General features: G+C 45.0%; 1 protein-coding gene across 1 annotated transcript in view; it reads left to right on the top strand.

The window, feature by feature from the left end:
- Positions 1–27,690, top strand: part of LOC144821804 (ADP-ribosyl cyclase/cyclic ADP-ribose hydrolase 1-like) — a 322,648-nt gene that overhangs the window by 158,933 nt on the left and 136,025 nt on the right. Inside the window, exon 3 of the mRNA XM_078678979.1 lies at positions 20,112–20,250. Within this exon, the coding sequence (XP_078535105.1) occupies positions 20,112–20,250 (139 nt within the window). The remainder of the gene's footprint in view (positions 1–20,111; positions 20,251–27,690) is intronic.

The following is a 27,690-nucleotide window of genomic DNA, read 5'->3' as shown; positions in this document are numbered from 1 at the left end:
CATACTTGAAACCTCGACATCGCTCCATCTGAATATAATCCATCTGGAGGACCTCAAAAGGGTGGTCAGGGGGCTGGAAACCACCTTGTTCCACCGGGACACTTTTACCTGGATTAAACTGGCAACATATCATACAGGTACGGACTTTCTGCTTGGCTGCAGCTCGTAAATGCTTGTTGAACCAAATGTTCTGGATACTGTCTAACATAGCTTTTTCTCCTAAATGTGCTGGACTATGTGCGGTATTGATAATGACTTGAACCATAGAATCGGGGAGAAACCATGTGGCTCTACCCTTCGTTAACCATCCTTGATCTGTCTGGACCCCTCCTTGTACAGACCATTTCTTGATTTCATCGGGAGTAGCATGTGACTGGATATCTATGACATCTTGAGTAGGGTCCTTAACTGTCATGCATGTAGTCAGATCTGGAATATGTGTCTGATTAACTGGAATGTCTGGAGTCTGTGCTGTAAGCTTGGCTGTGCGGTCTGCTAAATCATTACCTTGGGAAATAATGTCAGTGACTTTCGTATGTGCTTTGCATTTCATGATAGCAATAGATGTCGGTAAATGTATGGCATCTAACAGGGCTTGAATAAGGAGACCATGCTGAATCTTGGTTCCGTGAGAAGTCATAAAACCTCTCTCCTGCCAGAGCACTCCGAAGTCGTGTACAACTCCGAATGCGTAACGTGAATCTGTGTAAACATTAACTTTCAGGTTCTTGGCATGTATACAGGCTTGTGTCAGAGCAACTAGCTCTGCTGCTTGAGCGGACAGGGTGTCAATACGGTGTGTTTCAATAACTTCAGTGTCGGTAGTTACTGCATACGCGGCGACTAGTTCTCCTGTACTAGTTCTCATACATGAACCATCCACATAAAGTGTCAGGTCAGGATCTGGTAACGGAATGTCTGTCAGGTCTTGTCTTGGCTTTGTCGTAATGTTAACTACTTCCACACAATCATGTGGGTCTGGATTTGAACTAACTGATGGTAACAGTGTAGCAGGATTCAGAACGTTGCAGCGTCTAATTTCTATGTGTGGCTGGAACAGTGTCAATTCATAACCTGTTAAACGTGCAATTGTCAAGTGCTGAGTTTGTGTTCGGTTTAAAAGAACTTCTACTGAATGTGGAACTTGTACTGTCAAGGAATGTCCTAAAACTATGGAATCACTTTGTCTGATAGCTAGTGCTGTGGCTGCAACTGACTTGAGGCACGCAGGCAACGCCTGGGCGACTGGATCTAATGTGCTCGAAAAATAAGCACAGGGCTTGTATTGACCTGCTTGATCTTGTGTGAGGACAGATAATGCTGTACCTTCGCGTTCAGTAACGAAAAGTGTAAAAGGCTTACTGTAGTTCGGTGTAGCTAGAACTGGAGCTTGACATAGGGCTTTCTTTAACTCGTTAAAACTAAGTGTATGGTCAGATGTCCAAGGGAGGACAGTCGATACGGCTGCCTCCTGTGTCGTTAACTGTATCAGTGGCTTGGCTAGGAATGCATACTGGGGAATCCATTGTCTACAATAAGAAGTAAGGCCGATAAAGGCACGTACCTCCTTCTGGGTCCTTGGCTGGGGAAGACTCGCTATTAACTGGATACGGTCGGGTGTCAACTGCCTACCCCTCTTGGACAGCAAGTGTCCTAAGTATACCACTTGCTGGACACAGAATTGAAGCTTCGAAGGTGACACCTTGTGCCCCATCTCGGCTAGAAAATACAGAACTGTAAGTGATGCTCGCTCGCAAGCACGTTCAGAACGGGCTGTGATCAGTAGATCATCGACATACTGGAGCAGGGCAGTGTCAGTTGGCATGTGAATGTTGTCTAGTTGTCTCTTGAGTGCTTGACTGTAAATACTAGGGCTTTCTGTGAAACCTTGAGGAGCGCGTGTAAACATATAGCTCCTTCCATTTAAACAGAATCCGAAAAGAAACTGGCTGTCTGGATGAATTGGAACACTAAAAAATGCATTCTTGAGGTCTATGACAGTGAAAAGCATGGCTTCGGAATCAATGGCTGTTAACAGGGAAGAAATGTCTGGAACAACTGGGTACTGAGGAATAATACATTTGTTAAGCTCTCGTAAATCAATCACTAATCGATATACTGGGGGTGCATTCGGATCAGTACGTTTCATGACTGGAATGATCGGAGAATTGCATATATTGGAGTCAGTTTCTACAACTACTCCTTGAGCCATGAGCTCGTCAATAATTTTGGATAAGGCTGCTACAGCCTCAGGTGGCAATCTGTACTGTCTGATTCGGGGTAACACTACACCTGGTTTGAGAGTCACACGATGGGGTGTGATTTGCATGTAACCTACATCAGTTGGACCTTGCGCCCATAAATGCTGTGGAACATTAGACAATCTTGAATCAAAATCTCGTAACACATAGTGACCCTTAAAGTCACGTAGGAACAGACGTATTCCCTCTGGGGAACAGCAAATAACTGCACCTAATTCTTTCAATGTCTTAATGCCTAATAGATTTTCTGGACATGACTTAGTAAGTAACAGATCAGTAGTACGGGACAATGGACCTACTTCTAGAGTAACTGGCTTAGATATTTCATTAACTATGGGTTTTCCTGAAAATCCAAGGGAAACATTTCTTGAGCCTGAGAGCGGAGCCCCTGGAACTTCGGCATGACTAATTGTGGTCCTACTTGCCCCTGTATCGATCAAAAACTTTCTGTCTTTCCCTAATACTTGACTATGAACATAGGGACCTTCTTGATCTACAGGTATCTCGATGAGAGGCAAGCCTACCTCCCTCTCTAGGCTGTTTCATGAATATGACTGATACTCTGGATACTCGGACTGTGCATACTGGTACATCTGCGATGTAACGTGCTGTGTTGCAGCAATAGGCTGCGGAACTGTAACTGTCTGTGGTGCATTCTGTGACTGAGGAGTCTGTGAAACTTGTTCTTGTCTCGGCGGACGTGGTCTTTCTTTAGTCTTACCAGTAGCTATGTTGTGTTTCAGAACTGCACACTCGTTTATAAAATGACCTGGCTGTTTACAATAATTGCAGTTCCCTTTAACGGGAGCTGCAGGATGACTGGCTTGATTCGGACCCCTCTTCTGACTGTCTTGAGGAATAGATTGTGCAACTAGCACTTTCATTTTCGTGTCTTTCATACGTTTTCTTTCGTGTTCTTGCTCTTCTCTGATTCTATTCTGGTGATACTGGAGCATCTGGAGCATCTGGGACGGAGTATTTGCTTGCCAGGTGCTTTCGACTTTCAAAACTCGGTTTTTAATTTGTGGACTTGAATTCTCGACTAATTTGGTGACGAAAAGATGAGGGTATGACTCACTACTTGTCTTGAGACCACTATTAATACTGAAACATTTTTCGAATCTAGAATAAAAATCACTAATATCCTCGTCTTGTTTCTGTTTACAGGCTGAGATTGCATCCCAGTCTTCTTTCCTAGTTGTCAATAATCTGGGTAAAACTTGAATCAGTAATTCTGGTAAATCTTTACATTTATCTCCGAGACCAGTACCTGGTACTCGTGCCTTGTCTTCAGCTTCTAGAGCTGTCCAATCGATCTTTTTCTCTCCCACCTCCCATTCTTTTTCCTTTAACTTTTCATACACCCCTGCGGGTAACAGGACCTTTAACATTTTAATGATATCTGGGTAAGTGTATTCTCCCATACGGAGCATGTCTTTTAATTCTCTATGGAACCCTGCTGGATCTTTGTCATGACAGGGAATTAATTTCTTCATTTCAAGAAGTTCCATCTTTGATATCGGAGTGTATACAAACACTCGTTGCATTACGCCACCCGCCCCTTGGACTGGGTGGACTTCTCGTAACGGATTCTGTCTGTCTATGTAGAATGATTTACTTTCTGGGGGTGAGACATGAACAAAGTGCGGGTTCAGAAACGTTCTATATTTGTGACGCTGTTCTAGAATGACACTTATTAAATCGGTACCTAGACCTCTCCATCTGTACTGGAGTAACTCGTTCAGGATATCGTGCAACGGGCCTGGATCAGAATGTTGACCCTCATACTGAGTAATGAGGTGCTGGATCATATACAGGCCCACCAGTCGTTGCTCGGCTGGGGGCAATTTCAGAAACATTTGTGCCACTATTTCGTCTGGAAAAGTGGTAGAATCAGTAATCCATCGGACTGCTGATCGGGCTAGTTCTTGTTCATGCATGGTACTTAATTCGCTATAACCGACTCGTGATTTCAGAATGTGATCGGTAGCTTGAAATACTTGTTCTAGAGAACCTCGTTCTGGTGCTGGATGATGAAAAATAGACTTAGGTTCTAGACGTAAATGGCGATCTGGAAATCTGGATTTTCCTACATACGCTATTCTGGCGGGATTCTCGTCTTCCTCTTCAGGATCAGAGATACTTTCTTTCTCGCTTACTTGTGCTGCTTTACGCTGTTCGTGTAACCTTATTATTTCTTTACGAATTTTCTTGTACATACTTTCCATGGCACTAATGGTCTTGTGCTTACCCTCGGCTATATTATCACTCCACCTTGTTAGAATTCTCATTTCGGCGGGATCTTTAGACGGGTAATCTTGTTCTCTTATTAGACAATTGATCAGGAACTTTAATATCATGAGCTGAATCTCGGCTTTCCTTTGAGACATAATCTCGCCAATACTTTCTGGATCATCCCCTGTACGGATGAAACGATATATTCTGTCTAGATCTTCCTTCATATTCGGTAAGGTGACTAGATACTCGGTCACCCTCCTTACACGTACGGAATATAAGACCATATTATACTCGCCTGGGACTGCGTCATAGACACATTCGTTAAGGGCTTGCCTGATTTCTGTAACAGACTTATTACTTTTAGGAGTACGCTGTGATGCTTGAGCATGTAATTCGAGTGCTGATAAACGTTTGTGTGGCGGCGGGGTTTGAGGAGGACCTCCCCCTGCGGCCCCTATACTAGAATCGTCGACTGACATTCTTCGTGCTTGCAGGGTCGGTAATTGTAACGTGGGCTGAACTTGTATGGCAGGCTGACCCGGGGGTACCGTAACAGGTACTCCGGTGTCTGGAGGAACGGGAAGTGCCTGATTTACAGGGACAGGTGGAGCGCGAACTGGATTTGCATATTCTGGAACTGTGTCGTCCAAATAGGACGAAATAAAAATATCAGCTGCGGTCGGTTTGTGACGTAGCTTGGTCGGAACTAATGGTGGCGGGAAATTACTGGGTGCCTCTGGGGTCGCTTTTGGCAAGCCTTCGGCAAGGAGAGGATACATACCCTTAATAAGGGCATGCCTCTGTCTGTCTGACTGTTCGGCTTTGACTTGTTCACCTATCTCGATTAATTCTCTTTCTTGGGCTCGTTCTTGGGATTCTCTACTTAACTCTGACTTTCTGACTTCCTTTTCCGTTCTTCTATGCGCTTCCTTACGCCATAACTCGATGGCATCTTTCTGTGACTGTCTGGCTTTCTTTTTCCATAATGCTTCTTCTACTCGCATGATACATTCGGCATCCCATGTACCCGATACGGGCCATCTATACTTTTCTTCTAACTGTTTGGTATACTCTACCCATAAATCTAGATACAATATGGCGCTTATGCCATGTTTCTGATACATAAAATGACCTGGACTGTCCCTAGGCGGAACAGGAACTGCTGCTTCCAGCAGACCCTTTCTAGTTTTTAACTGACGTAACTTGGAAAAGAGCGGCATTCTAAACTTGAATCGGAACACAATACAATACACGAAAAACAATAACAATTGGGAAAACAATTCAGGCATACCACGACATTGGAAATACATTAAACAATATCATAACATAACAGTTCGAACAGAATACTACCTGAAAATACTGAAAACAGAAACAGAACAGAATTCTCGAGAACGGAACAGACTAGAGTTCTGGATGCACTGCTGTAACAGTACGGAACATACCGGTCCCATAAAGGAACGCATCAAGACCCGTATCCACCTAGGTGAACACTTCGTTTGTGGGCTTGGGTACCACCAACCCACGGACCAGGAGTCAATTTAGACTGACCCTGTCTAGACACTACCCCAGCAATGGTACTCACCGGGCAGCACGGAACGGAAGGCCTCGGACGGGACTGGACTACGACGGACTTCGGACTTCGGACTTCAGTTACGGGTGGGCCTCCGGATACCTCGGACCTTGGACTCTCGGCTTGGGCTCTGGTCGGGACTCGCCGCGTTCCTCCACCGTCTCGTTTGGATGCTGGACCGCCTCCTCCGTCTCCTCCGTGGGCCTGAGGGATACTTGAGCAGAAAATTCTGCCACTGCGCAGAAGAGTTCCGTCACGACTGCAGAGGGTCAGGGGGTCGGCGTGGCTTCACCGACGCGTGGGGAAAGGGCAAGTCCCTATTCGGGCGCCATTATGTGGTAAATAAATAAATAATACCCTATTTTTGACTAGACTTATAGCATAACAGATAGCTCAATAAATAAGAGTCAAGATTCGAGGTAGTAGGAGTTTCTGCAGGTTTATTACAGCATAAGGACAGGATCAGGACAACCTGCATAGGAATAAGGCAATAAGGCCCAGCAGGACAACTGGGGCCCAGCAGGGGAAAGGAGGCCCAGCAGCTGCTGGGGCTAGGTCTGGGATGAGCGCGCTAACATTTAATAACAAAACATTGACTTATATACATAGCGCAAACACATAGCATTACATTGCAGTAGGCGTAACAGTAGGTGGAGTAGAAGGCGTGACGCGTAGCAGTCGCGAGAGATAACAGAAATAAGAGGTGTAACTGGGCGTATACATAGACATGTGATGCAAAACGTAACAGAATATGTCATGAATGGGCGGAAACATAGGAGGGGGCTACCTAAGGAGCCGGGACCTCTAACCTAATGGTGCGCGAAAACTAGCAATGACGTGTTACTAGGAGAAGCTGGGGGCTATGAACTCTGTGCTAGGAGCAGAGACTAAAGTCTGAAGGGTCGGAGCGACATGTACCTAAACCCTATCTGGTATCTAATGTTTAGGGAACATGTTGATATAAACTAGAAGTCATGAGGGGAAAAGCTAACTTGATTCTAAGACTGGATCATGCATTATTCTACATGTAGTGCGTGATGAAGAATACTAAATGACCATTAAATACAGTATTTCTCTAACGTGGAGACGAGAAGGCTAGACAATGACGGAAACTATTGATGCAGTTCAGTAGCTTAGGAATGCAGAGGAGGAGGACTGAACTGATAGCTGGAACTATAACATACTTTTGGCAGACTCAGAGGCAGAGCCGGGGTGCACCGGGCACTGCAAGGCAGGAAGTGAGTGAAGGGTCGAGGATACAGGTGGGGGCTGTATCGCTCCTCAGCGAGGCTTTCAGGAGACAGGAGCTGAATCTGTGGTCCGGGCCCTTTTGAGGCCTGGAAACGGAGACTTTATAATTGAATAACGTGCACACTGAGAAACGTGGCAACATTACTTACATAGGCCTGATATTCGTAGTATTCACGAGGACTGGAAACTAACATACTAGAGGTGGACACAACTGGAATTGCGTCATTAATCAGAAATGGGGAATAACATATGCATATTGGTCATGCACACATAACATATGATGGATGAGGCGTAGGGACACAGAACATGGCAAAATTTACTTTTCCACACGCTCCTCGCTCGAAACCCGCATTGACTCAGTGAGCGTGGAGGTGACCCTGCTGCGTGCCGACCTCCGGAAGATGGACTCTAGAGTAAAGGACATTGAGGTTAAAACCCTGGCGCTCGTCGATGACACCTCCACGCTGCAGCAACAGGTGACTCAGCTACAGAAACAGCAACACCAGATGGAGGTGCTCCTGGATGACTACGAAGGACGCGCCCGACGTAATAACCTCCGCATCCTGGGTGTTCCCGAACGCCTTGAAGAACCGGCCGCCGACCTCTTTGTGGAGAAATTGGTCCTGCAACATCTTCAGCCAAAGAACCTCTCCAATTATTTTTCCATAGAACGGGCTCACAGAGTTACTGGGGGCCGGCCAAAGCTGGGCGCTTCCCCCGCCCCATCGTGGCCCGTGTGTTCAACTTCCGTGACCGTGATGTCATCCTTCAAACGGCGCGAGCGGGACCGCCCTTGCGAATAGACAATGCGCAAATCACGATCTTTCCGGATTTCACCATGAAGGTACAGGCCCGCCGACGTAGCTTCCTAGAGGTGAAGAAGGCGCTCCGTGCGCAATCTATCAAATACTCTATGTTGTTCCCGGTGAAGCTCCGCATTGAAGCGGAGGGTAATACCTGGTTTTTTTAATCTCCTGCTGACGTGTGGGACTGGCTCGAGGGGTGGCGACAGTCGACTTCCACCCACAACCGGCGCAGGAAATCCGCAGATCGTTCTGACGAGGGCTTGCCGCCGGAAAGTCAAGACCTATTCACGGACAACGTGCAGGAAGAGTAATGCCGATCATTCTGGGTAAGATTGAACAATTCAGTTGCCCCTCTACGAGCTGATATGCTCTCCGCTATGACCGTCCGACTCTGCTATCTGATGGTTGGCGCATATCGGACCCTCTTCCCCGAAGACTCACTCGTTTGAAGCACAGCCCACCTCCTACTTCACTCCTGCTTGGACTCTTGTATATCCTTTGTTGTCTTCCTTCCGGGGTGGGTTACTCTACCCGCTGTCGTTGATTGAACTACTTATGTCACTATTGAATTCACCACTCTTGAGAGGGACATCACCCTCTCAATGCCCATAATAGGGGGAGGCAGCTCAACCCCGGTCGACGCATCTTGGACAATGTGAGGTGATAGGCGAGGAGCCTGTTGACTCTGGAACTGGTTTGAGCGCATGCCTCTCCCTCTCAGGTGGGTTGTCGAATGTTACAATGATAGACTCGGCGGCGCTCTCTGAGGTTGCCCCTCCGCCCAGAATGGTCTCCTTGTGACCCCGGGCGCAGGACCAGCTTCCGTTTACGTACTATCACTGACTCCTACTATGTGAATGCTATTGTTGATTTTGGTTGTATTCTTTGCACTGGATGACACCATCCGAGAATTGGCTGACGAGGGCACCCTTGGTTCTCCACACTCCTCTCTAATGTTCGGGGGGGCGACAGGCACTCTGCCTAGTTGGGGAGTGGATAGTTCTAAGTCCGCGGGCAGGGACGCAGGGAGGGGGGTTGTTGGGAGGGGAACAGTATGGGGGGGTCTGGGAGGGACGGGAAATGTTGGGAAGTTGATGACGAGACTTCTATGGTCTCTGTTCTTGTTCTTGCTTATTCATTGCAGCGGATTCTTGATAGCAGAGCGCGACATGCAGCGCGCCGCTGCCTCTCGCGTTACCTTTGGCGGCCTGTCGCCGTTGAGCCCACCTGTGCGTTGCCATGCGCCATCACGCTATACCTATAGCTCAGACATCGGCCATGATTGGCCCCGAACAGGCTCCGCGGCGACCCTCTCCCTTAGAGCCCTTTATCATAGACAGCACTCTATACACCACATGTCACTGATCCGTATACAATCTCACTCATTTAGGCCGCCATGACGCCCCCCTCGATAACGTCCCTGACCATTATGACGTGGAAGTCCTTCTACAATCATATTCTGTTGGGGGCGACTTCAATATGACAATGAGTGATGCCTTTGATAGACACCCCCACCGTCCCTCACACAAGTCAAGCTTGGACCTCTGCCACTTTGCACAAATGATGGGGCTTGCAGACCTATGGCGCCTGTCCCACCCCCATACGCCCTACTACACGCACTACTCCAACGCTCATAATAGCAGTTCTCGTATAGACTACTTCTTCTCACCCGTCACTGACTTACAATTCTTTCGCCATCCAGAGGGGCTCCCTAGAGGGATCTCCGACCACTCCCCCCTTACGGTACAATTCACACATCACCGCCAACAGACACGCGGCCCCATGACAATCGCGCCCTGGCTCCTAAAAATCCCTGACATACATGATAGCTTGTTTGAACACACCGAATATTACTTTGCCGAAAATATAGGGTCAGTGACTTCAGCCATAACAATATGGGAGGCATACAAAGCCGTGATCAAGGGTAAGGCGCTAGCTCTCAAAACAGGTTACATCCACAGAGCGAACTCTTGTCACAAGTGGAAACAGATCTACTTAACCTGGAATCCCTCCACAACACGAACCCCACAGATGAGACAACGACCCGCCTTCAAGCGAAACAAATAGAATATAGGGCACTGGCTTTGGAAAAGGCGCAAGCCAAGCTCTTGAAAACCCGCCACCGTGTCTATGAGTTGGGGGACAGGGCAGGCAAGATGCTCGCGTGGCTCAAAAAACGGGAGCAGATCCGGGCGATATAGCGGAGGCCTTCGCCACCCACCTGGAGGGGGTCTATACCGCCAGAGCCCACTACAACGCGTAAGAATCCAAACTGCTCTTGGCCGAAATGAGGCTCCCTTCTCTCTCAGAGACCGAGAGACAGGAGCTGGAGGCAGACCTCACAACGGAGGAAGTGAGAAACGCCTTATTCGCTATTCAATCAGACAAGGCAATGGGCCCCGATGGCGTCCCTATTGAGTTCCTGAAGGGCATGGTGGGTGAGATCCTCCCACATCTCAAGGCGATGTTCGAGGAAAGCTGCGAAGTCGGCTGCCTGCCACCGGACCAGCGATTGGCTTTGATCGTGGTTCTCCGTAAACCCAATAAGCCAGTTGCTGACTGCGGCTCCTACCGACCTATTTCTCTCATTAACACTGAAGTAAAGGTCCTTGCCAAGCTCCTCGCCACCAGACTCATGACAGTTCTCCCAGCCCTGATACACGAAGATCAATCGGGCTTCCTGCCGGGCCGCAACACTGCGCTCAATCTCCGCCGTGTCCATAATGTCATGAGTAGGATACCGCACCTCCGAGAGGACGCGGCCATCCTGTCCCTCGACGCGACACTCGCCTACGACTCTATCGAATGGTCTTACCTCTTCGAGGTGCTCCTCTGCTTTGGCTTTGGCCCCAGATTTATACAATGGGTTTGCTTACTCTACACTGACCTTTGGGGGCAGGTTTGTGTCAACGGGCATACGTCCAGGCGCTTTCCCCTACACAGGGGCACACGACAAGGCTGCCCGCTGTCCCCCTGTTATTCACCCTCACTCTCGAACCTCTAGCCCACTGGATACAAACCGACAACTCCATCCGAGGCCTCCGATGGAACGCTGACACGGTCGACAAGATTTCGCTATATGCGGATGGCATCCTGGTATATCGCTCCTCCCCTAGATCCTCCCTTAACAGTTTGCTGCACGTGATCACTAATTTTGGTAAATACTCGGGCTTCACCATCAATTGGTCCAAATCGGTGCTGTATGTTCTCCATGGTCCCCCCCCCCCTCTCCCGAGAGGCTACTCCATTGAAATTGCCCAAGGCGGTTTTAAATATTTGGGTATCTTTGTCACTCCTGACCCCCAGCTGTTCCAGGACCGCAACCTTCAAGGCCCACTCCAGAGACTCCATGCCGACGTCTCACACTGGAGAACGCTCCCCCTCTCTCTACCTGGCAGAGCTGCCCTGTTTAAAATGCTTGCGCTCCCTAGGTTCCTCTATGCCCTTCAGAACTGCCCATTCCCCGTGCCTGACTCCTACTTCAATTCAATCGAGGGAGACCTCCTCTCTCTCACGCAAGGGTGGTACGACGGAGGTATCGCCCTCCCTAACATCCGCCTCTATTATTGGGCAACTCAATTGGTCGCCACCATCTCATGGATCTTTGGCACACCCACAAACCCTGCCTTCCACTTGGAGAAATACCAGACGAGCTGTGGCGGCTATCTAGAAGCTCTTTACGGCAAACACTCTGGTGCTCGATATATAGGCCCAATGTCTCACACACTGTCAATATGGCACCGCGCGAACAAACGACTCGGATGGGCCAACACCCTCACTCTCTCCACCCCACTCTGGACCTTGTACAAGCTAGGCACCCTATGCCATTGCAGAGGCTTTGATAAATGGGACACATTGGGCATCTCCACTATTGGCGACTTGCTCCACAAGGGCAAACTACAGACATTCACAGAACTGCAAGACACGTACAATTTGGCACAATCTGAGACCTTCCGATACCTCCAAATTAAACACGCCTTACTCACCACCGTCCCAGATCTCTCCTCCCTTCCACAATCCTCGCCCCTCGAGGACAGACTCTTATCTGAACCCCTTCAAGCCAAAGCGATATCTTACACATACCGCAAATTGTGCAACAATATGCCGAACACTTTTCATCTCCTGCGGGCCGTCGCCCCTCTGACATTTGCCTCCGTCACGGTGGCTTAATAGGTACTTTCTATCATATCCTGTGGGAATGCCCAGCGGTCTGAGACCTTTGGAACCGGGCCGTCCTGAAAATGACTGACGCCCTGGGGAAGCCGGTCCCTCTGACTCCCAAATGTGCGCTCCTCAATATATGGGACCCTACAGACCTAACCGCAATAGAGCAGCGCTGGGTGGACCTAAGCTTCCTTCTCTTGAAGCGTGAAATAGCCATGCAATGGGGTTCACCACACAAACCGCTCCTGATTAGGTGGGTGGCCGCAATGGACGTGTGCATGCTGTCCGAAAAATCGGTTTAAAAAACCAGGGGATGTCCCGGAGTCTGGGATAAGAAATGGGGTAGATGGAATGCCTATAGGGGCGAATTATGTACTTCCCCAACGGCGGATATGGCTATGGCCAGGAGTATCATCCCTCAGTGAGTGTGATTGTGACTGCTGCTGCACCGCGCGCGCTCTGTTGCGAGAAGGCTGTCTGCTATCGTTCAGATTAATGTTTCCTCTGCTTCGAACAACCACGTTTTGTTTAAATAAAAAAATACCGTGGTCCTATGGATTATCCGGAATAAGACTTTGGCTACTCTATGCATACCTTGCTACCACGCCGCCGGACCTCCGGGGTGTCGGCTGAATGGCTGTGTTCACTCTGGAATTGTTGCTTGGTAACTATACATACCGCAGCCGGCCCTCGGGGTTGTAGGCTCTTTGCTGTGTCAATTCATGACTGTGTAATAAAGGTCTTGGAAAAAAAAAAAAGAATTTACAAGCAACACCAACTTAACTTTAAAAAGCTAATTATATACACTATTAACTTAAATATTTCTCAAACTAATGATCAATAAATAGTAATTATTTATTATTTAATATATTTACTTTCCCCAATATACCCCCACAAAATATACAACACAATCTTAAAATGTAATAAAATATTAATTACATAATCAACATAATACATGTTCATTTTAATTCACAATTAAAAAATGTATTCTACCTTAATTAAAATGTAGTTTCCTTTCTACTATATACCACAACAAAACCCAAACCCACACCTAAAATTTTAGTTAAAAATCTTAATTACACAATTAACATAAATAATTATTAATTAAATGATCATTATTTAAAAAAATGAATCTAAATGATTTACATTTAACTTACTTCCCACTCTGTACCCCTACAAATACCACAACCTACACATACAATAAAAAATATTTACACAATTAACAGAATTAATATATATATATATATATATATATATATATATATATATATATATATATATATATATATATATATATTAATTAATAATTAATGAATAATTAATTAAAATTAAATTACTTCCCACTCTGTACCCCTATAAACTCCACAACACAAACATAACATTTATAGTGAAAAAAATACTTAACATTATTAACATTATTAATTAAATACTTAATATTAATTAACAATTATTGATGAAATAATTCAAATTAAACTACTTTACACCCTGTGCCCCAAAACACCCACAACCCGCTACGGTACTAAAAATAACAAATAATGCTTGAACTAAATTTAATAACTACTAGAAATTTCACAAATACATCAAAAAACATAAACAATAATTATTCAAAAATATTGCATCATATACATTTAAAATATATACCAACATACATAATAATTAAAAAACGATATTATAAACAGCTATAGTTTTGTTAGCAATATTAATGATTTTGATATTTTTAAAAATCGATGTTACTTAACTTAAAATCGATATTTTTGGCAACAATATGCTTGCTGAGTATATTTCCATGTCACTATACTTTTGACTCGATATTTCTGCAAGTCGATATTTCCAACTCGATAGTTTGTCTCAACACTGAAACTTTAAAATAAGCAGACTCCATCTTAAACTTCAAAGACTCCGACCCTAAATCACATTTGGAGGTCGATTACGATGTTGGGTGGACTTCGTCTGCCCGACGCGTTTCGTAAACAGGACTAACCGACCTCCTGACAGCGGTCCCGAACGTCTGATTTGGATGTGATGAACACTGTGCAGTCGCATTCCAATATGTCCATATGGGAGTATGTGTTGTGGCCATAAACCAGCCATAGCACATGCTCCCATAGGGAACTGGAAGATGGTATTAATCCCTGCAGCCCGTGGCAGGCACTTCAAGGTGCCAGTCATGGGGCCCCAACACGCTTTCTGACAAGGTTTCCAAGTCAGAAAGGCTGGCATGGAATCCCTGCGGGAAACAGTGCATCGTAATCCCTAGGGATGAATCAATCAATCAATCAATGAACTTGTAAAGCGCACCACTTATCTTATCCATGAGGTTCTCAAGGCGCTGGGGGGTGAGGGGGTGCTGCTACAGCTCGAAGGGCCAGGTCTTGAGGAGCCTTCTGAAGGTAAGCAGGTCTTGGGTCAGTCGCAGATGGAGCGGGAGGGTGTTCCAGGTCTTGGCTGCGAGGAAGGAGAAGGATCTGCTGCTGGACGTTGTTCGTTGGATGCGCGGGACGGCGGCCAGGGCGAGGCTAGTGGAGAGGAGCTGGCGGGCAGGGGTGTAGAAGTTGAGTCTGTTGTTCAGGTAGGCTGGTCCGGTTTTGTGGAGTGCCTTGCGTGCGTGGGTGAGGAGTTTGAAGGTGATTCTCTTGTTGACGGGGAGCTAGTGCAGGTCTCTCAGGTGGGAGGTGATGTGGCTGCGGCGGGGGACGTTGAGGATCAGTCGGGCCGAGGCGTTTTGGATGCGTTGTAGTCGTTGTAGGAGTTTAATCAGGAATCCTGCATAGAGTGCGTTGCCGTAGTCCAGCCTGCTGCTGACGAGTGCTTGGGTCACCGTTCTTCTGGTTTTGGGTGGGGTCCACTTGTAGATCCTGCTAAGCATGCGGCGGGTATTGTAGCAGGAGGAGGAGATGACATTGACCTGCTTTGACATGGATAGGGAGGAGTCGAGGATAAATCCAAGGATGCGTGCGTGGTCTGTGGGTGTGGGATCTGCTCCCAGTGTGGTCGGCCACCAGGAGTCGTCCCATGCCGAGGGGGTGGGGCTGATGATCAGTACTTCCATCTTGTCTGAGTTCAGTTTCAGGCGGCTGTTTCTCATCCATTCGGCGACAGCCTTCATTCCCCCGTGGAGGCTGGTTTTGGCGGTGTGTGGGTCCTTGGTGAGGGAGAGGATGATCTGAGTGTTGTCGATGTAGGAGATGATGTTCAGGTTGTGCTTGCAGGCCGCTTGTGCGAGGGGGGTCATGTAGACATTGAACAGAGTTGGGCTGAGGGATGATCCCTGGTGTAAGCCGCATATTATGTCAGTGGCTCCGAATTGGAAGGGTGGGAGGCGGACTCGCCTGGTTCTGCCGGAGAGGAAGCACGTGGTCCAGTCCAGGGCCTTCTTCTGGATTCCGGCTTCTTGTCGGCGTGTTCTTAGTGTGCGGTGGCAGACTGTGTCGAAGGCGGCTGATAGGTCCAGGAGGATGAGGGCTGATGTTTCGCCGTTGTCTAGTTTGCGCCTGATGTCGTCTTTGGCGGCAATGAGGGCTGTCTCGGTGCTGTGGTTTCGTCTGAATCCGGACTGGGAAGGGTCGACGATGTTGTTGTCCTCGAGGTGGCGTGTCAGTTGTATTTTGGTGATTTTCCCAATAACCTTTGCCGGGAATGGGAGTAGGGAGATGGGCCGGAAGTTCTTGAGGTCTTTGGGGTCCGCCTTGGGCTTCTTGAGGAGGGCGTTGATTTCGGCGTGTTTCCAGCTTTCCGGGAATGTTGCTGTGTCGAAGGAGATGTTGATGACCTTCCGTAGTTGGGATGGCTGCGTTGGCTTTGTTGAAGACGTAGTGTGGGCAGGGGTCTGACGGAGACCCTGAGTGGATGGAGTTCATGACTTTGCGTGTCTCTTCGTCGTTGATGTGGGACCAGGCGGTCAGCTGGGTGGTATAGGTGGTGTTCGGGGTGGGGTCTGTAGCGGTCGGGGCGGTGAGGTGTTGAAGCTGTCGTGAATGTCGGCGATCTTGCGATGGAAGAAGGTGGCCAGTGAGTCGCACAGATCTTGCGAGGGCAGGATATCTTTGGTGTTGGCGCGGGGGTTGTAGAGTTCTTTCACTATTTTGAAAAGCTCTTTGCTGTTGTGGGCTTTGTTGTCCAGGTGGGCTTGGAAGGAAGATCTCTTGGCTGTTCTGATGAGGTGGTGATGTCTGCGAATGGTGTCCTTGTGGGCTGCGGGGCTGTCTGGTGTGTGGTCGTGGAGCCATTTCTTCTCCATCTTCCGGCAAGTCCGTTTGGAGGTCTGGATATCTTCTGTGAACCAGGTGGCTTTCTTGCTGGAGTGGTTGGTGGAGGGTTTCTTGAGCGGGGCAAGTGTGTTGGCGCAGTCGTCGATCCACTGTCTGAGGTTGCGGGCGGTGGCGTCTGTGTCGGTAGGGTTGGTCGGCGGGTTCTGGGTGAGGGTGAGGGTCAGCTGGTCTTCGGTGACTTTGCCCCAGCAACGGCGAGGTAGCTGTTGGGTGCGGTGGTGCGTGGTTGGCTTCTTGAAGGTGAAGTGAATGCAGCGGTGGTCAGTCCAGTGGAGTTCGGTGGTTTGGTTGAAGGTGATGTGGGTGCTTGAGGAGAAGACGGGGTCGAGTGTGTGGCCGGTGGCGTGAGTGGGTTCGGTAACAAGTTGTTCGAGGGTGAGGTTGGCGATCAGGGAGGTGGGTTTGGCATCGTTGTTGTTCTCGATGTGGAAGTTCAGGTCCCCGAGGGTCCCCGAGGAGGATGTAGTCCGTGGAGGCGAGTGAGTGGGTGCTGGTGAGGTCGGCGATGGAGTCGCTGAAGGGGGCTCGGGGTCCGGGAGGTCTGTAGATGAGTGTTCATCTGAGGGTGGTGTTGGGGTCGGCGTGGATCTGGAAGTAGGGGTGTTCGGCGGCTATTCCTCCTCCAATTCCGTTGGTGCGGTCTCTGCGGGCGATCTTGTAGCCGTCCGGGATGGCTATGGCGATGTCAGGCGCTGAGGAGTCATTCCACCAGGTCTCGGTCAGGAAGGCGACATCCACTGCAGAGGTGTCGAGCAGTTCCCAGAGCTCGACGGCGTATTTGTGTGTGGATCGGATGTGTAGGAGTATGCAGCGGAGGTGGTTGGGTCCGGTTCTTGGAGGTTTGTTGGTCCTGTTGCATGTGAAGTTGCAGGTGTGGCAGGTGAAGGGTCCGTGGGTGCGTTTGGGTGCGGCCTAGAAGCAGCGGTGGTCTTGGCCAGTGTTGAGAGCGTGGAGGGTGTTGGCGTCGTATTGACGTCTGGCATCGTGGCGGATCCGGGGTCGAGGGATGTCTGGAGCTGGGCGCGCTCCAGGCACGGACGTGCCGCACTAAGGCGGTGAGGGAGGGAGGAGCAGCTAGGAGGCAGGAGGGGGGCGAGGCCGTAGGGGGCGCGGCAGGAAGAGGGGAGTAGACTCAAGCAGGGGGGGTGGGGGGAACGCGCTGTGCGGCCGGAAAACAAAAATAAAATAATAAATGAACGACGTTTGGGATTACAGGCCAGCCTCCAACTGGTCGACGGGCTCCTTGAGCTTGTTGTGAGGCACCCATAATTACCTGCCGGTTTCAATTCCGACTGGCTCATAACCATAGGCTTTCCAACCATCATCATAATAAGCCCCATGGTGTCAGGAAGTTGATTATATGAAGTGGAGAGCCTAAAAATTGTCATCTGCCAAGCAGCCAGACGGGCTGTGTGAGAAGATGAAGCTCTTCAAGAATTTTGCCTGTGACCAGGACTGGTGGCCAAGGCCTGCTAGTTTCCCTGCTGGGTGAGGGGACATCACCGAAGTAATCCAAGGCCACCTGCCCTAGCACCTGGAGCACCAGCACCTGCCTGCTTGCAAAGACCAGTGTGCCCTGTGAGGAAGAGGAGAGCTGGAGGGGCCGTCACTAAAGATTTTACTTTGCCTACCAGGTGGAGCCTATGTACTGTAAGAGACAGTTACCCGTTATTCCAGAGGGGCTCACCAAGAGCATCAAGAACTGCAATCTGGTCATCTCCGGACAGAGAGGTGAAGATGCTGTGGTAGCACCTGCACAGCATCATTTAGGCAAGGGACCAGCGTCAGGCTCATCACAACTGTATCTCATCGAGAGACAATCTGGACACTTACCCCGCAGGAGGAGCTGCAGAGAACCTCCAATCCCACGAGAAGCACAACTGTGAGTGAGGGACTTTCCACCCACTTAGTGTAGTTGCCTGGGCTGTGTGTTGGAGAGTAACCTGAACTCAGCTGCAGCTGCTTCGAGCATCCACAGACATGGCAAACTCAGGAACTCCAGAGACTCTACACCTGCTGATGTGAGTAAGACTGATTTCAGACCTGCCAGCCCCAGGGGAACTAGTAGCAGGTCCCAATATTGACTTATTTAATGATTAAAGTTTACTCTTGAGACTCTCACTGTTAACAGGAGGCCGTGGGACAAGGAAATGCCAAAGAAACACTACAGCCCCGACCTCAGGGGGACTGTGTGATTGATTGTGAATGTAATATTTTTCCTTTGTACTAGTGGTGGTAAAAAACAAAATAACTCACATTGATTCATTGCTGCTGCTCCACTCATTTTGAGTTGTGAGCCTTCGATTGCTTGGGCCTGCTGTCCTGAGAGTCAAGTGCAGAAGGGGTACTTGGCCCAATTACTCAGAACCCATAATAAACCGGGGCCTGGTACATCAGCAGTGGCGGCCGGCATGGCTCGCGGGTGGTGCGGCATGCGCTGGGGGTCACGGGGGAGGTTGCAGCGGGAAATACAAAATAAATAAACTTACCTTGAGTCTGGGTCCCTTGTCTCTGCCCCTGATCTCCTGCCTCTGACTCAAGGAACAGGAAGCAGGTAGCGAAGCTCCCTCCACTAAGCCAATCACAACACTGCCATGCAGAGTTGTGATTGGTCTGAGCACCATGTCACAGTGCTCAGCCAGGGGCTGGAGGGGTGGGAAGGTTCTCCAAGCAGTCTGTAATGCATCTTGCATGGAAAATGGGGAAAGTGCACATGACTGGTTTAGGCGGCCCGAGACGGAATTGGCCAATCACACCTCCCCTACTCTGAGAGCAGAGCAGCCCTGCCTGCCCGCAAAGCAGCAGGACACGAAGCATAAACTGATAACTCTAAGCTATTATCATTTTAGGGTTCATTAAGATGTTGGGCGGAAAGCCTCCTCCCAACAGTCGTAATCTCCTTGACTGTGTCTGAGCTCTTCCAACCGACTTGGTCGGTTTATATTCTGCCCGCCCGATTACGATGTTTGTGGTCGGAATGTAAACCATGTGTTCATTCCAAATTGGTTCCAAGCGACTCGTAGAGTATTCCTGTCGGTCGGAACTGCATCGTACACCCCTTTGGACAGCATTTCCACACTCAGGATTATGATGCTGATTTCCAACAGCCTTTCCACGTCGGCCTGTCTGACAAGAAAAACGCTGTTGGAAAGTGACTTTGTGGCCCCCTGGCTAGTCCCCCAGTGGCCCTGCGGTCTATGGTTGATGTCGAAGGGGGTCCCTAAGGGACCCTCCTATAAAATACTGAAATGTGTGTGAGGCACCATGGGGTGCCTGCGACAGGGTTCAGGGTTTCCCACAAACACCCCATTTCCCCATAGGAGCCTGTGTTATGGCCGCTTGTCAGGAGTAACTCGAGTTCTCATAGGGAACAATGGGACTGTCCATGCCCTGGTTCACATGCAGCATTTACTACTTCTCACAATGGGATGATAGAGATGAATCTTTTCACACTTTTAAGAAGTAATTTTATCCAACATCTTCATACACAAGTGTTAAAGTCCTTATACATTAGTTACCATGCATGATAACAATCGATCTTTAATTCTTTCAGTCACTATTTTGGAGCAAGACATATGATCTAGCGCATCGTTATGTGAATGCAGCACAAAAAAAAGTAATCACCTTGGAAGACACACTCTTGGGATACATCACAAATGGCCTCTCCTGGTGTGGCACATCCTACACTTCAGGTATGATCATAATAATGTTGGTATGGGTAGGATAATGTAAAAATTGTTTTTAGTGTTGGAAAGATTTTTTCAGTGCCATGCATATTATCCTTTTATGCACAAGAAAAATGTGGAGGAAGAATTGTGTGCCAATTATAGACACATATTTAAAAAAGGGTATGGCAAAACATTTCCTGAACTTTGCCAAAAACGGTTTTTAACTACCCTGGTGTAATTTGCCTCTTATTGTATTCTTTTCCCTCAGATGAACACTAAGAGGAACATAACAAGTAAATGTTTTCTTGAAAATAAGAGCGCACTTTTTCAGCTTTATTTCGTTTAAGGATAAAAGCAGAGTCTTGATCCAGCGGCCTATAGAAAATATATCATAAACAACGCTACCCAACTTCATAATCTATAAACAAAATTTTATACTAAATATGGACCCATTTATAAACCTGACATATTTTGGGCCTACTGAATCAGGTGGTCAGAATAAATCTATATACACATTATCTACAAACTATATACATTTTATACATCTGCGAAAGGAATATTGTCATTAGAATGAAACTTTAACCATTTAGATGACCACCATTGGCGACGTGATCTAGCTAATAGTAACCTACACTTCTGAATAACCAAGACCAGCTTGTTTGTCAAAAGTAAGATTTTATTTACTAAATTATGGTATATAAGTTGATAGTTTTATAAATGAATTTTATTTGCAATAAAGCAAGCATGATTGTAAAGAAATATGAGAAAAATACAATTTAAGCAAGTGAATCAAAATCAAAGTGAATATTTAAAGTTTAGCATTTCTAAAACCTAATTCCCTAACTGAGCTAAATAGATAGAAATTAAAGAAAAGTTCTTTGAGGATTCTTACGTGCTCCACGCAAAGTCCGTCAGCACATCACCCTCATCGGAAAGTCAGAAAGCAGCAGCCAGCCCATCCCTAGGGGCATGACTTTTTATACCTTTCTACGCTAACTAAACTACGCAAAGGAAAGTTTTCAGAAATCTTCGACGTCCCATTGGCTGAGAGTGACAAGTGACATGTCACCCACTTTTCAAAACTTCCATTAAATCATGTTTCATAAAGACCATTGTCTCTTCCACGTGAAACCAGGAGCTTCCTGAGTTTGCAACAAATGTTCAAATTTGTTCTCACTACGTCCAAGCAACTTCCGCGGATGCCAAGTTAAGGCTGACAAAATGTTCACTTTCGACCTTGGCCATGTCCGACAGAATGATGACAGCACGTTAGTTTTTACTTTGTGAACGCAGCTTTTGATAAACGCTTTAATTCAGAATGGGCGTCTCGTGACTTTTGCAGAATTACAAGTCAGTTCTTTTCTGCGACTCAAGTGACTAGGCCCAAAAGCAGGCAACTTATGATTTCTAATATAAAACAAACACAAGAAAAGTATTAATGTAAGAAATAATGTAGATTCTGTATCCACCCCAAGATTTACTAATTAATTAACCCACCCGATTAATCAAAATGTTACCTAGCCATTGCAGACAAATAAAGCAGCGTTTATATCTACCAGTCTCCGTTATTCCATGAGACTTAAATGCACCTAGAATAGTAGAAATGACATCACACAGACAAGGAAAAGCAAAACAAGCACATGCTTCTCTTAAGTTTGCAGCAGTTAGTAATGACAAAAACGAAAACAATAAATTATTTTATTATTTTGCACGAACAAAAAGATGCAACAATTATGCACGTTTATGAGCACACATGTTAGTCCCCCCATGTGTAAAGTTTAATCTAAGTTGTATTAGCACGACATATCACAAATCATTAATATTATTATTCATGTTATGGAAATGTGACTTCACGAGATTAAACAAAATTTTGTTTTCTATCTCGCTCCATCAACTCCCTCATCTGGTGATTAACAAATCACCACACCAGCACTCAAAATTTTGATAATTTAAATTTCTAAGAAATCGATTCAAATTCATTTGTATCAGTAAACCTAAAAGTCTGTTTCTGCATAATCTTTGGAATTAGCATAACGCTCTCTATGTAACTCCTGTAATTCGATCTCCCTTTCTTCTTCTTTTCTGAGTTTATAGATTCTTTTCTTTTCTTTCAACTGTTTCTTTCTTTTATGTAACAAACAACCTATTTTGGTCAAAATAAAAATGAATACTATTATAATCAAAGGTGCCAGAATCTTGCCAAGAATTGAACTTCCGATATTATGAAACCAGTTTTTAATTGCTTGAAACCTTTTTGAAAGTTTCCCTGTAAAATCATCTTCTTCTAAAGGAATTATCTCTGAATGCATTTGTGTAATATTCTTAATATACATTTCAATATTCTTACTTTCATCAGGTATAAATGTACAACAATGTTGTACATGTAAAATGCCACAGACTCCTCCCTCTTTTGCTAGGAGTATGTCTAAAGCAAGACGGTCTTGTATTACCATAGATCTAATTGCAATAACTTCAACATTCACTAATTGAAACCCATCAGCTGTGTCAGTCGATAATCTATCAACTATAGTGGACAATTTTCTGATTCTCCCTGCATTTAGGGTTATACCAACAAAAGGTATTACAGCTTGAAAAATATCTCCCAGAACTTCAGTAAAAGTTTCTCTTTTAACTCTATTTACATAATTATGAATTTTAAACAATCCTTCTGAATCTCTGTCAACATGAAACACTTTAGGAAAAACAATTCCCACATAACAAGTTCCATACCAGTGGTCTGGAAGGTTGTAGTAGGCTTTGTCACCACAAACAAAATAAATCCCAGGAAAGATAGGATCTTTTCCACCTTTAAATCCCCAACCTCCCAAAATCTGATAAGTATCTTCACAGTTACTTGCACCTACAAAATAATTATCAAAAAGTGTATTATCTCTTCTAATGCAAAGTTTTCCACTAACTGGTTTGTCTATGTGAATTGCAATATTTTCAAGCATTTTGCCATTTAACTTCTCATCCTCTTTCTGCCAGAAACTTGACTTAGTCTGCTTGACTAATTCATTCCTCTTATAAATTGCTCTTCTCTCCTCAACCATGTTCAAAAATTTCTTTCCTTCAGCACTTAATTTACATGTTAGATTATTCTTGTAAGCATACTCGTAAGTGAGTTCATTAGTAACAAGGAAAAATTCTCTCATTTGTTTTGCTTTCTTATGCTTATTTAAAGCATTATCAATCTTAATATTTGCAAAAATTTCATCATAATTTGAATAGTAATATTCTAAACGTCCAGTTTGATAAAATAAACTAGTTAATACACTATATGTTACAGCATAAGTGAGAGGAAGCATATTATATGTTACTCCCTCAGAAACAGAAGCAGGTAACTTAACGCAGACGTAGCAGTCTTTTGCATCCATTACCTTAACATATTCACTCAATAGCTTTGTGAATGTATTACTTGAAAAATCACCAATTAATTTATCTTGATGAATGTTAGGCTGATGATCAATAACTTTTGCAGACGCACTATGTTTAGTTTGGCTAACCAGAGCTTTGCTTGTTAAGTTAACTTTGTGTAATTCTCTATTCATCTCCAAAGGGATAATTACAGCTAGAACCAACCAGAGCAGAACTAAAATGAGCAGACACACCAGAGTCATCTTACAGCATCTTTTAAAAACAGAAGACTTTGAAGTGCTCTCCTTAACATAAGGCATTATTGGTTAATTTTAGCTTAAAAATAAAATAAAATAAATTTTAAAATTCTAAATTTATATTTACACCCCCCTTTTAAAATAATTTTTTTTTATTTTTAAAACCCTAAACAAGATTTCTTCGACCTTATGTCATACATAAGTTTTCTTCAACTAAACAGTTTTTCTTCGACCTTGTGTCAACTAACAAATTTTCTTCAGCCTTTTGCCAATTTAATATTTCTGTACTTCAATCATTGTCACTAATTTCTTGGATTTCGTTTTCTTCTTCACTACTATCATATATGTCAATAACAGGTGGAATTACTAAGTAAGTCCACTCAGGAGACTTGTATTTTTGGTTTGGTCTTATTATTCTCTTCCCTTTTCTCGATATCACTTCAATTTTTCTTCCAACTCCAACTTCTTTTCCAGGACTCTTTTGACTACTGATTTCTTCAACTTGTTCTTTTGGCTTTTTGATCAATCTGACTCTCAATCTTCCACCTGGCCAGTAGTCTGCTTTTCTCACGTACTTCTTCTTTGGTTCAGAATTATTTGATTCTGACTTCCAAGTCCTTTTCTTTCTGTTTTCACTTTCACCTTCCACGTCACTTTCTTCAGTTTCGTAGTCTGAAATTTCAATTGACTCAGGAACTTCTCTATTCGGCAATTTCACTCCTTCAGGAACTTCACTTTGTCTTCCATCACTGGTACTTGGTAATTCGTTCTCCTCCTCTTCCTCAATTACCCCTAACTTCCCAGATTTCGGATTTTTGTTCCTTACTTCAGAGTTTGTTCTCTGCCTTTCGATACTCTCCTGGTCTGAAACTTCTTTTTGTTCAGCTTCTTTGTCTTCAATAGAGACAACCGAATCTTCAGTTATCTTTCCTTTTAACAGATTCTCTTCACCTTCAGAATCTATTTCAATTATTTCCAAGTCTTTTCTTGTCAAATTTCCATTCACTGGCACAGTTTCCAGATGTCGACTTTCTTGTCGATCTTCAGAATCTGGAATTATTTCACCTTCTGTTTCGCCTTCTGCTTCAGAATCAGAATCATCTGTGGTATCACTTTCAACATCAGAACTCTCAGGAGTTGGTACTGGAATAGTATGACTAGGATGAATCCAACGTTTCAATCCTTTGCACTTTACAGCATTAGTAGTGATCAAAATTATCTGCCTAGGTTTCTGCCATCTAGGAGCTAGACAATTCCTTCTCCGATGTACTTTCGTTCTGACCCAATCGCCAGGTCTCAGATCATGTGTCAAAACTTTTTCATCTGACTGAGCTTCATTTCCCACCTGATTAGACACAGAAGTTACCATATCAGATAACCTTTTAGAGTAATCCAAAATTGCACTGTCATTTATGCTCAACAGTTTACCTACAGGTACAAAAGCTTGCCTCATAACTCTTCCCATTAAAATTTCATGAGGACTCAAACCTGTCTTTTTATCTGGTGTACTTCTTAATGACATTAAAACAAGTGGAAGAGCATCAGTCCATTTTATACCTGTTTCAAGACACATTTTTCCAATTCTGTTTTTAATTGTTCCATTTATTTGTTCAACTACTCCTGATGCCTCTGGTCTGTATGCACAGTGTATTTTCTGCTCAATACTCAAAGCTTCGCAAATTAACTTCATCAGTTTGTTATCAAAATGGCTTCCTCCATCACTCTCAATAGTGACTGGAAAACCGTACCTTGGGATGATTTCTCTGAGCATTAGTTTTGCCACTGTAATTGAATCACAATGTCGTGTAGGGAAAGCCTCTACCCATCTTGAAAATAAGCACACAATTACAAGCACATATTTCAAACAATTGTGTAAGGGCATTTCAATGAAATCCATTTGTAACCTGGTAAAGGGACCACCTTCTCGACCAATTATTCCTGTCCCCACTACTGATTTTCTGTTTGGATTCATTTGTTGGCATGACAAACACCTTTGACAAAAAGATTCAGCAATAGTTCTAAACTTGGTATTGAACCATGTTTCTCTGAAAAGTCTGACCATAGAATCTCTTCCCAGATGTGCTGGACCATGATATAATCTGGCCATATCAGCAATCAAACAATTTGGTAAGACTACTCTGCCATCTTTGTAAACCCACACTCCATCTTCTTCACGTGGTCTACAATCTGATCTTAACCACAAGTCTTTTTCTTCATCTTCTGCTTCATTTTGTAAATCTCTAATCTCATGCCATGTCTCTACAACAGTTGTTAGCATTAATGAATTTGAATCAGTTTCTTTACTCCTCTCCCGATTGTATGAATAATTTTTCCTTGCGCAGTATTTAGCTGTTTCATCTGCGAAGGCATTTCCCTTGGAAATATAATCAGTTCCTCTAGTGTGCGCTGCACACTTAACAATGGCGATTTCTTTTGGCAATTGTATTGCTTCAATTAATCTCCTAATGAAAACTGCATTTTTAATTGGTGATCCTGTTGATGTCATGTATCCTCTCTGTGACCAGAGTTGTCCATAATCATGCACAACTCCGTATCCATACTGACTATCAGTAATGATGGTAACTCTTATATCCTTTGATATTTCACATGCACGAATTAAAGCAATCAATTCAGCCACTTGTGCTGAACGAACTCCTTCAAGACATGATGCTTCTTCAACATCTACGACTGTACAAACTGAATATGAAGCTTTCAAGACACCTCCTTCGGATCTTAAGCATGACCCATCTACAAAGTAGACAAAATCCGATTCAGACAAAGGTCTGTCTTTGATGTCTTTTCTTGGTTTAGTGCAGAATTCCATGACATCCAAACATTCATGTTCTGTTTCAATGTCATCAACAATTTCAGAATCAGGCAATAATGTAGAAGGATTCAGATTTAAACATCTTGAAATCGAAACATTATCTGCTCCCAGTATGATTTTCTCATACTTTGTCAATCTGCTACTTGTTAAATGTTGAGTCTTACCTCTTGTCAGTAATATTTCAACTGAATGAGGCACAACAACTTTCACTGGAAATCCCATTATGATCCCCTCACTTTGTTCGAGGCTGATACTTGTAGCTGCAACTGCTTTCAAACAACCTGGTAATGCTTTTGCAATTGGATCAAGAACTGCAGAAAAGTATGCAATAGGTTTCTTTAAATTTCCATGTCTCTGAATTAACACAGATAATGCACATCCTTCTCTCTCACTGCAATACAGTTCAAAATCTTTCTCATAATTTGGCATACCTAAAGCAGGAGCTTGGCATAAGCTCTTTTTCAGGTTCTCAAAAGAGTCCATCTCAGCATCATTGAGAATAATTGGATCTTTTACATCTGACTTTGTCAGTCTTTGTAGTGGTTTAGCAATTACTGAAAATCCACTTATCCATTGTCGACAGTAACCAACCATTCCCAAGAACATTCTGACCTGTCTTTGTGTTCTTGGTGGTAACATTGCTTGAATCATTTTTATTCTTTCTATTGTTACTTGTCTTTTTCCCTTTGCAATTCTGTGACCAAGATATTTTACTTCTTGTTTGCAAAACTGTAGTTTTGCTGGGGACACTTTATGTCCTTCTTCTGCAAGGCGATTTAACAGGATTATTGTGTCTGTTACACAATTTTCTCTTGTTTTTGCAGCTATTAACAAATCATCAATATACTGCACTAATGTAGACCTACCAGGTAAGTCCAGGTCTTCTAATGATCTTTTTAACAGTTCGTTAAAAATTGAAGGACTTTCTGTATAGCCCTGAGGGATTCTTGACCATCCGAGGGTCTTACCTTGGAATCTGAAAGCAAATATTTCATAACTGTCTGGATGTAGGGGAACAGTAAA

This window comes from Lissotriton helveticus, chromosome 2_2 (genome assembly GCF_964261635.1).
Source record: "Lissotriton helveticus chromosome 2_2, aLisHel1.1, whole genome shotgun sequence".
Taxonomy (NCBI): domain Eukaryota; kingdom Metazoa; phylum Chordata; class Amphibia; order Caudata; family Salamandridae; genus Lissotriton; species Lissotriton helveticus.
The sequence above is the reverse complement of the archived record's forward strand: the minus strand, read 5'-3'. Positions and strand labels throughout refer to the sequence as shown.